The 11,133-nt window shown below is 40.9% G+C and overlaps 1 protein-coding gene across 1 annotated transcript; it reads left to right on the top strand.

Annotated features, from left to right (window-relative positions):
- The first annotated feature begins 3,913 nt into the window (after positions 1 to 3,913).
- Positions 3,914 to 10,109, top strand: c12hxorf56 (chromosome 12 CXorf56 homolog). Its single transcript, XM_021623205.2, has 7 exons — positions 3,914 to 4,190; positions 4,898 to 5,015; positions 5,231 to 5,272; positions 5,639 to 5,783; positions 6,474 to 6,563; positions 6,779 to 6,871; positions 9,577 to 10,109. Exons 1-7 carry the CDS (start codon positions 4,067 to 4,069, stop codon positions 9,637 to 9,639), a joined length of 675 nt encoding a protein of 224 aa, XP_021478880.1. The 5' UTR covers positions 3,914 to 4,066; the 3' UTR covers positions 9,640 to 10,109.
- The last annotated feature ends 1,024 nt before the right edge of the window (positions 10,110 to 11,133 follow it).

The following is an 11,133-nucleotide window of genomic DNA, read 5'->3' as shown; positions in this document are numbered from 1 at the left end:
CAACAGCTGGTGATCTCTTGACTATCTACCTGGTACTGTACACTGCATGAGATAACAGAGTCAATAGTATAATTTGTCTGGATGAGGAGCGGTGTCTCATCAATCATAAAAAATACTGAATTTCTGCCACAGAGTGACATCCAGTTTCAGATTTAACAGTTTTTTCAAAAGGGATTTCCAGGGATTTTGTATTTCTCTATTTTTTTCCTGCTTTATTACAAAATTTGTTTTTATCTCTTTGGTACAATTTTCAGAAGTATGTTGTCAAATTTCACAACTCTTAGCACAAAACTCAAAACAAATCATCACAACTTTAAGCACATTTTCAATTAAAATGGTCCACCCACACAGACAGTGTGGAAAAGGTGATGCAACAGCTCCTCTTCATCCTCAGGAGGCTAAAGAAAGTTGGCTTGGCCGCTAAGACCCTCACAAACTTTTAGAGATGCACAATTGAGAGCATCCTGTTGGGCTGTATCACGGCCTGGTACGGGAACAGCCCGCAACCGCAGGGCTCTCCAAAGAGTGGTGCAGTCTGCCCAACGCATCACCGGGGGCTCCCTGCCTGCACTCCAGGACACCTACAGTACCCAATGTCACAGGAATGCCAAAAGGATCATCAAGGACATCAACCACCTGAGCCACAGCCTGTTCACCCCACTAACATCCAGAAATCGAGGTCAGTAGAGGTGCATCAAAGCTGGGAGCGAGAGACTGAAAAACCACTTCTATCTCAAGGCCATCAGACTGTTAAATAGCCATCACTAGCCGGCTACCACCCGGTTACTCAACCCTACACCTTAGAGGCTGCTGCTCCATATACATCAACATGACACTAGTCACTTTTTAATAATGTTTACATACTTCTTTACTCATTTCATATGTACAGTACCAGTCTAAAGTTGACACACCTACTCATTCAAGGGTTTTTCTTTATTTTTTCTATTTTATACATTGTAGAATAACACAAATGGAATCATGTAATAACCCAAAAAGTGTTAAATAAATCAAAATATGCTTTATATTTGAGATTATTCAAAGCAGCCACCCTTTGCCTTGATTTTTCACCAAACCTAATCAGGGTTTCATCTAGAAATACCTTTCATATAAAGTAATCGACTTTCACAATGCAATGCTCACAATACTTTTCATATGATTCTATTCTTATTTGTTGAAATACATTTGACCATCAATGAAATCAACTGCCCTTAATGGTTAATCACTTAACCGTTTGGTAAACCTATAGATTTTAAACTGGTTTGTCTACTATAATCAGTTGAAGTCGGAAGTTTACATACATTTTAGCCAAATACATTAAAACACAGTTATTTACAATTCCTGACATTTAATCCAAGTAAAAATTCCCTGTTAGGATCACCACTTTATTTTAAGAATGTGAAATGTCAGAATAATTGTAGAGAGAATTATTTATTTCAGCTTTTATTTCTTTCATCACATTTCCAATGGGTCAGAAGTTTACATACACTCAATTAGTATTTGGTGCCTCCCGGGTGGCGCAGTGGTTAAGGACGCTGTACTGCAGCGCCAGCTCGCTCCCAGGCTCTGTCGTAACCGGCCGCGACCGGGAGGTCCGTGGGGTGACGCACAATTGGCCTAGCGTCGTCCGGGTTAGGGAGGGTTTGGCCGGTAGGGATATCCTAGTCTCATCGTGTACCAGCGACTCCTGTGGCGGGCCGGGCGCAGTGGGCATTAACCAAGGTTGCCAGGTGCACGGTGTTTCCTCCGACACTTTGGTGCGGCTGGCTTCCGGGTTGGATGCGCGGTGTTAAGAAGCAGTGCGGCTTGGATGGGTTGTGTATCGGAGGACGCATGACTTTCAACCTTCGTCTCTCCCGAGCCCGTACGGGAGTTGTAGCGATGAGACAAGATAGTAGCTACTAAACAATTGGATACCACGAAATTGGGGAGAAAAAAGGGGTAAAATTCTAAAAAATAAAAAAATTAATTAGTATTTGGTAGCATTGCCTTTAGATTGTTTAACTTGGGTCAAATGTTTCGGGGAGCCTTCCACAAGCTTCCCACAATAAGTTGGGTGAATTTTGGCCCATTCCTCCTGACAGAGCTGGTGTAACTGAGTCAGCTTTGTAGGCCTCCTTGCTCGCACACGCCTTTTCAGTTCTGCCCACAGATTTTCTATAGGATTGAGGTCAGGGCTTTGTGATGGCCACTCCAATACCTTGACATTGTTGTCCTTAAGCCATTTTGCCACAACTTTGGAAGTATGCTTGGGGTCATTGTCCATTTGGAAGACCCATTTGCAAGACCCATTTGTGACCAAGCTTTAACTTCTTGACTGATGTCTTGAGATGTTGCTTCAATATATCCACATCCTTTTCCTACCTCATGATTTTGTGAAGTGCACCAGTCCCTCCTGCAGCAAATCACAATCACAACATGATGCTGGCACCCCCGTGCTTCACGGTTGGGATGGTGTTGTTCATGCAAGCCTCCCCCTTTTTCCTTCTAACATAACAGTGGTCATTATGGTCAAGCAGTTCTATTTTTGTTTCATCAGACCAGAGAAAATGTATCCAAAAAGTACGATCTTTGTCCCCATGTGCAGTTGAAAACCGTAGTCTGGCTTTTTTATGGTGGGTTTGGAGCAGTGGCTTCTTCCTTGCTGAGCAGCCTTTCAGGTTATGTCGATATAGGACTCGTTATACTGTGGATATAGATACTTTTGTACCTGTTTCCTCCAGCATCTTCGCAAGGTCTGTTGTTGCTGTTGTTCTGGGTTTGATTTTCACTTTCGCACCAAAATACGTTCATCTCTAGGAGACAGAACGCGTCTCCTTCCTGAGCGTTATGACGGCTACATGGTCCCATGGTGTTTATACTTGTGTACTATTGTTTGTACAGATGAACGTGGTATCTTCAGGCGTTTGGAAATTGCTCCCAATGATGAACCAGAACCTTGGAGGACTACAATTTTTTGGATAATTGGATAATTTATTTTTATTTTCCCATGATGTCAAGCAAAGAGGCACTGAGTTTGAAGGTAGGCCTTGAAATACATCCACACACACACCTCCAATTGACTCAAATTATGTAAATTAGCCTATCAGAAGCTTCTAAAGCCAGTGCAAGAGGCGTCACTACAGTACCTGGTTTGAATCCAGCCTGTATCACATCCGGCTATGATTGAGAGTCCCATAGGACAGTGCACAATTGGCCCAGCGTTGTCCAGGTTTGGCCGGGTAGGCCATCATTGTAAATAAGAATTTGTTCTTAACTGATTTGCCTAGCTAAAACAATTTGAAGAATGTGTAATTTACAGTACTAGCATATTTCAGCACTTCTAAGGAAACACATTGTCTGCTATTTGATTAACTGGTAGTTAAAACGACGAAATTGATTGATTAACTGGTAGTTAAAACCACGAAATTGAAGAGATACCATTATGTTGTATATTGGTTTAATCACCAAAACCACTAATTACATTTCACAATAAACTTATGTTGAATCAATTGTTGTGTGGTGAGAGGTGTTTACAATGGGGCGGCAGGGTAGCCTAGTGGTTAGAGCGTTGGACTAGTAACCGGAAGGTTGCGAGTTCAAACCCCCGAGCTGACAAGGTACAAATCTGTCGTTCTGCCCCTGAACAGGCAGTTAACCCACTGTTCCCAGGCCGTCATTGAAAATAAGAATTTGTTCTTAACTGACTTGCCTGGTTAAATAAAGGTAAAATAAAAAAAAAAATAAAAATGAATGACAGATTTTGAATGAAAGACTGGCTGCGTTACAAGTGTGACCAGTTTGGAGTTTTATACTAAAAGTTGTGAAAATGTACCACGTACTTGTGAAAATAGTACCAAAGCGATAAAAAAAAAAAGGTTGTTATTTTTACTTCAACACCGCCACCTATCGGGAGTGCTGGACAAGAACCCTTTTATACACGCCTTTATATGACGTACAAGGTCTACGTAATCGTTAATCGACAAGCTAGCAGCATGCTAACGCTGTTAGATAAAGCAAAACGTTTTTTTGTCTATTGACTTTTTGCTTACAACGTTTGCCCAATTTCAAGTAGCTAACCTTAGGAACAATGCCGAAAGTCGTCTCACGAAGTGTTGTTTGTTCAGACACCCGAGATCGAGAGGAATACGATGACGGAGAAAAGCCTCTTCATGTTTATTATTGTCTGTGTGGGCAAATGGTGTTGGTTCTCGGTGAGTAGCTAACTAGTTTGCAGTTATCTAGCTAGCCTGCCATGGTAGTTAGCAAACGTTGGCTAGCTCTAATATTCAAAATGTTAAAATAAAGCTCTGTATTTGATCTATAGCTAGCTAGTTAATCAAGAATAACATGTCATAGAGAGCACTAGCTAGCTTTCCGGGTAAACGTGGCCCTAGGTAGGTAACGTTAGGTAGTTAGCTAGCTTAGCTGCTACCACCACCACAAATGTTAGCTTAGCACTAGCCAACAGTAGCTACCTCGGCCAATGTGTTACACAGGCTGATAAGAGGCAGGGAAGTTAAATTGCGGATTTTCACAGTCAATTAACGTTACCTAGACAGGAGAAAGCTTTCAAATATTTCATCACACCACAGCCTTTTTAGTGCATATATTTTCGTTGACCTCAAACCATCAGTATGACGCGCTGTTTACAGGGTGTAATGTTATTTCCCGTGAGTATTGAATAAGCAGACAATGTGTCGGGTTATTTAGGATGCCTATTGCCCAGCTATAAAGTGGAGGTTAATAAGAATGTTGTTTCAGGCTTTTTATATTGTCTTGTTTTACCATAGTTCAACTTATGGTTTCACAATATTGAGCTACCTTAGAGAAAATACAGCCTGTTTTTGCAGACTTGTCAAATGTTTTATTAGGACACGAAACTGACATACCATCGTGTTCTTTCCCCTTGATTTTACAGACTGTCAACTGGAGAAACTACCGATGCGGCCACGAGACAAAGCAAGAGTAATAGATGCTGCCAAACATGCACATAAGTTCTGTAATGTAGAAGACGATGAGAATGTTTACATAAAAAGGTACTGAAAGGTTCACTGCTCATCTTGGTCTACAATCAAAATATCATGCTGATGAGCCTTCCACACACTCATCTATCATTATTCATCAGTTTGATCTCAAATGTGAAAATTGCTTTGTGGTATTTGGCTACTCAATTTCAGTTGGTAAATGTGTTACTGAAAAAATGCCCAAAATATGAAACGTATGCAGATTGCTATTGTTTTTTTTATCACAGGGCAGAAGGAATTGAAAGGCAGTATCGCAAGAAATGTGGAAAGTAAGTTTGATTTTTACAGTATAATTTAAATATGAGTGATTTTTAAGTCTCACAGTTGAACTGTAGGCCAAATTGCCTACTCTTAATCAACTTTGAGACTAATATAATTGTTATACACTGTAATATTATTTATAACTATTGTTCAGTTACATTTTATGTAACCTATTTCTTCTCTCCTGCTCTTCTTTTTTCCTCATCCAAAGCCTCTGAGAACCGCTCCTCAGTTCTCAGCCACAATTATAGATATAACACACATTTTTTTAAAGAAAATGGAAGAGTAAAACTTGAGTTAACAGAAAAGAATACAAATGTTACATTTCAAAATGGACTGGCTGACCTGCTTTTGTTCTGTCTCTTTCTGAACAGGTGTGGCCTACTTCTTTTCTATCAACACCAAATGAAGAATACTCCAGTTACATTCATCGTTGATGGAGCTGTTGTCAAGTTTGGCCTTGGGATTGGGAATACCAGTGTCTACAGTCAAAAGCCAGAGGCTCCTAAAAAAGTCAGGGTATGTGACACATTTCCACAGATTTTCAGTTTTGTAGTTAAACTAATCATTTGCATTCATTACACAGTAATAGTTTTTTTTTTTTTTTTTACGGATTCTGGAGAAGCGAAGGTGGAGTCATGCGTCCTCCAAAACATGACCTGCCTAACCGCGCTCCTTAACACCCATTCAGCTTGACCCGGAAGCCAGCCGCACCAATGTGTCAGAGGACACACTGCCCAACTGGCGACCAGGGTCAGCCTGCTGGCACCCGACCCGCCACAAAGAGTCGCTAGTGCGCGACAAGCCAAGTAAAGCACCCCCAGCCAACCCCTACCCTAACCCGGACTACACTGGGCAAATTGTGGGCCATCCTATGGGACTCCCAGGCCACGGCCGGTTGGGAATGAACCCGGGTCTGTAGTAACGCTTCTAGCACTGCAATGCAGTACCTTAGATTGCTGCGCTACTCGGGAGGCCCAGTAATGGCTTTTTTTATTACATAATTGGTCTGAAAAGTCTAAAGGCTTAGTGTGTAAAATTTGTCCATTGTGCTGCCAGTATTTCTGAGCAGACAAAAAGGACATGAAATCCCATTTATGTTCCCAGGCTTCATTGATAGCCCAACAGCTATAACTTAAATGAGGAAAAATCAGATACAAATGTTCCTTTCCTTGAGTTTAGCATTTTTTTTATTCATCCTTATACCAGGTAATGATGACAAAAAGGACCAAAGACATGGGGAAATTCAGCTCTGTCACCGTGTCTACTGTTGATGAGGAGGAAGAGGAAATTGAGGCGGTAGGTTTGCAGTTATGGTGTTTCTTGTGTGTGTGTTGAAGATTACATTTTGAATTGTTTAATTAAATCTTCGGCCTGAAGCCTAATCTTAAACCTGAAGATTACATGCAAGTCATTTTCCCAACCCTAAAATGATGTTGCTGGCTGGATGAACATGTGCTCAGAAACAGTAGAGATGATTATACAATACATATTGTTTGTTTGGTCTTCTTCAGAGAGAAATTGCTGACTCGTATGCCCAGAATGCTAAAGTGATTGAGAAGCAGTTGGAAAGGAAGGGGATGAGCAAGAAGAGACTACAAGAGCTGGTAAGGATTCCAATTCCATTCCTGTCAAGTGTTTGAGCTTTATCCTGATCCTAGTGTGTGATCTTAATAGGATTTCTGACTCAGTTACCTAGTGTACACAACCATACAACTGTTATATATTGGTCATACACTTAACGTATACATGTAACATTTCAACCTGCAACTAGTGCCAAATATCAATTACATACAGTGCATTCGGAAACTATTCAGACCCTTTGACTTTTTCTACATTTTGTTACGTTACAGCCTTATTCTAAAATTGATTTTAAATAAAAAAGTGTTACTCATCAATCAACACAATACCCCATAATGACAAAGTAAATACAGGTTTGTTAAAAAAACAAACAACTATTTACTTAAGTATTCAGACCCTTTACTACGATACTCGAAAAATCTCAGGTGCATCCTGTTTCCATTGATCATCCTTGAGATATTTCTACAACTTGATTGGAGTCCACCTGTGATAAATTCAATTGATTGGACATGATTTGGAAAGGCACACACCTGTCTATATAAGGTACCACAGTGGACAGTGCACGTCAGAGCAAAAACCAAGCCATGAGGTCAAAGGAATTGTCCGTAGAGCTCGGCGACAGGATTGCATCGAGGCACAGATCTGGGGAAGGGTACCAAAAAATGTCTGCAGCATTGAAGGTCCCCAAGAACACAGTGGCCTCCATTATTCTTAAATGGAAGAAGTTTGGAACCACCTTGACTCTTCCTAGAGCTGGCCGCCCGGCCAAACTGAGCAATCGGGGGAGAAGGGCCTTGTTCAGGTAGGTGAACAAGAACCCGATGATAACTCTGACAGAGCTCCAGAGTTCCTCTGTGGAGATGGGAGAACCTTCCAGAAGGACAACCATCTCTGCAGCACTCCACCAATCAAGCCTTTATGGTAGAGTGGCCAGACAGAAGCCACTCCTCAGTAAAAGGCACATGACAGCCCGCTTGGAGTTTGGAAAAAGGCACCTGAAACAAGATTCTCTGGTCTGATGAAACCAATATTGACCTCTTTGACCTGAATGCCAAGCGTCACATCTGGAGTTAACCTGGCACCATCCCTACGGTGGAGCATGGTGGTGGCAACATCATGCTGTGGGGGTGATTTTCAGCAGCAGGGACTGAGACTAGTCAGGATTGAGGGAAAGATGAATGGAGCAAAGTACAGAGAAATCCTTGATGAAAACCTGCTAAGGACCTCAGACTGGGGCGAAGATTCACCTTCCAACAGGACAACAACCCTAAGCACACAGTCAAGACAACGACGCAGGAGTGGCTTTGGGATAACTCTGAATGTCCTTGAGTGGCCCAGTCAGTGCCCAGACTTGAACCCGATTGAACATCTCTGGAGAGACCTGAAAAAAGCTGTGCAGCGATACTCCCCATCCAACCTGACAGCTTGAGAGGATCTTCAGAGAAGAATGGGAGAAACTCCCCAAATACAGATGTGCCAAGCTTGTCGGGTCATACCCAAGAAGCCTCAAGAGCTGGAATCGCTGCCTAAGGTCCTTCAAGAAAGTACTGAGTAAAGGATCTGAACACTTATGTAAATGTGATATTTACGGTTTGATATATTATACATTTGCAAACATTTCTGAATCAGTTTTTGCTTTGTCATTATAGTGTAGTGTGTGTAGATTGAGGGGGACATTTTTTGTTGTCCATTTTAGATTAGGGCTGTAACTAATCAAAGTGGAAAAGGTGAAGGGGTCTGAATATTTTCTGAATGTTCTCTACATACCAGCAGTAGCAAAGGAATAGAAATCCACAAATAAAATATACGTTTTAGAACGCTGCAAATCAGCTTTTTTTAAAACCCAACTAGCCTGGTGTGTGTGTGTGTGTACGCGCGCAACTTCCTGTATCAGAATTTGTTTCTTATTCAAAGTTAACAACAATAGCAGAAACATTAGCCATACAAATCTTCATGTCCTGTCAATGGATGTTTTTTGGATTATGAGAAGGTAAGAAGCAGTACAAAGCCATTCTAACCTTTTTCTAAGCAGTGTTCTTAAAAAAAAAACAAGAAATCCAATTAATTGCTAAAATATTACGTGTTCCTTTCAAAGGCCCTACTGGCCCAATGCAACTGTTCTGTCACCATCAAATCATTTCTGGGTAACATTTTTGTACCCTACTGTTATAGTTTTCCATTCAAATTGTCAAAAATAAACAAATAGCTTGGCAGAGATTCTGAACTTTCTTTGTTAATGGTTTATTTAAGCACTAAGACCCGGGGGGGGTGTGGTATATGGCCAATATACCACAGCTAAGGGCGATTCTTAAGCACGGAGCAACGCTGAGTGTCTGGATACCGCCATTAGCCGTGGTATATTAGCCATGTATCACAAACCCCCGAGGTGCCATGTTGCTTTTATTAACTGATTACCAATGTAATTAGAGCAGTGAAAATAAATGTTTTGTTATACCCGTAATATACCACAGCTAATCAGCATTCAGGGCTCAAACCGCCCAGTTTATAATAAAACGTATACCGCCTGGTGATGTCACCACCCATGCAAAACCTGCTGATTTAGAAGGTCCTGTGTAGAATGTATTATCAGGAAATAACACTGATTATTTGTTTAGACTTTTTACAGTGTTAGTTTCATCAGCTGTTGTACAATATGATTCAAAACACAGGAAAATATAATTTTGACTGCACTGGCCTTTTTAATATACAAATAAAGTATTTCTATCAACAGGCTGAACTGGAGGCAAAGACAACCAAGATGAAAGGCACCCTCATTGATAACCAGTTCAAATAGAGGGATGTGGGATGTGAGAGAAGCAGGACAGTTGTACATACTTTAACTCAAATGTACATAGAGATTTGCACTCTATGGCCCCTTTGAAATGTATTATGAAGCATTTTGGCTATGTTTTATATACTGTAAGAAAATTGTTATGTTGATTTAGAATTAAATGTGGAGCAGTGGCATACAGTAATGTTATTTTGAATTTGATTTGTCAATTCAGCTGAGAAATAAAATGTGCTTGAATTAAGTATTGATGCTTGAAGTACTATCGCACTATATATGGAAACCATAGCGGGAAAAGTGGTTGTTATGGATTTAACAGGAATGCACACTTACATGAGATGAATTCCAATTTGTATTATTTTGTCACAGCTGTTCTATAATATGTATTTGTATGTTTTATGTGGATCCCAGGAAGAGTAGCTGCTGCACGTGCAGTAGCTAATATGGATCCTAATAAACTAAACTCCTTAGAGAAATTGCAGGTGAAGGTGCTGCTTTGTTTGAAACTTTTGATGGCCCCTTGCCTTTGACTGACCCAAACTTCTGTCCGTTTTAAGACTCCATCGAGTTGCATGATAACATACAGTGCCTTGCAAAAGTATTCATCCCCCTTGGTGTTTTTCCTATTTTGTTTTAATGTAATGGACATACACAAAATAGTCCAAATTGGTGAAGTGAAATGAAAAAAATATAATAGGGAAAGTGGTGCGTGCGTATGTACTCACCCCTTTGCTATGAAGCCCCTAAATAAGATATGGTGCAACTAATTACCTTCAGAAGTCACATAATTAGTTAGATTGCACACAGGTAAACTTTAAGTGTCACATGATCTCAGTATATATACACCTGTTCTGAAAGGCCCCAGAGTCTGCAACACCACTAAGCAAGGGGCGCAATGAATGCTCCAAAAAGGTCGGACAAAGTTGTGGAGAAGTACAGATCAGGGTTGGATTATAAAAAAAAATATCAAACTTTGAACATCCCACAGAGCCCGATTTAAATCCATTATTAAAAAAAATGGAAAGAATATGGCACCGCAACAAACCTGCCAAGAGCGGGCCGCCCACCAAAACTCATGGACCAGGCAAGTCGGGCATTAATCAGAGAGGCAACAAAGAGATTGGAGTATCTGACCACTGTAAGCCATAAACTCCACAGAGCTGGGCTTTATGGAAGAGTGGTGAGAAAAAAAGCCATTGCTTAAAGAAAAGAATAAGCAAACACGTTTAGTATTCGCCAAAAGGCATGTGGGAGACTCCCCAAACATATGGAAGAAGGCACTCTGGTCAGATGAGACTAAAATGTAGCTTTTTGGCAATCAAGGAAAATGCTATGTCTGGCACAAACCCAACACCTCTCATCACCCCGAGGACAGCATCCCACAGTGAAGCATGGTGGTAGCAGTATCATGCTGTGGGGATGTTTTTCATCGGCAGGGACTGGGAAACTGGTCAGAATTGAAGGAACGATGAATGGCGCTAAATACAGGGAAATTCTTGA

Source organism: Oncorhynchus mykiss, chromosome 12 (genome assembly GCF_013265735.2).
Source record: "Oncorhynchus mykiss isolate Arlee chromosome 12, USDA_OmykA_1.1, whole genome shotgun sequence".
In the NCBI taxonomy this organism is placed as follows: Eukaryota; Metazoa; Chordata; class Actinopteri; order Salmoniformes; family Salmonidae; genus Oncorhynchus; species Oncorhynchus mykiss.
Note: the sequence above shows the minus strand (reverse complement) of the source record. Positions and strands in the feature narration are given on the sequence as shown.

Bases quoted from the DNA above. Each gene is read 5' to 3' on its own strand.
- c12hxorf56 (XM_021623205.2), top strand. From the start codon at position 4,067: ATGCCGAAAGTCGTCTCACGAAGTGTTGTTTGTTCAGACACCCGAGAT. The intron at 4,191-4,897 runs GTGAGTAGCTAA...TTGATTTTACAG, and splicing joins GCAAATGGTGTTGGTTCTCG to ACTGTCAACTGGAGAAACTA. The intron at 5,273-5,638 runs GTAAGTTTGATT...CTTTCTGAACAG, and splicing joins TATCGCAAGAAATGTGGAAA to GTGTGGCCTACTTCTTTTCT.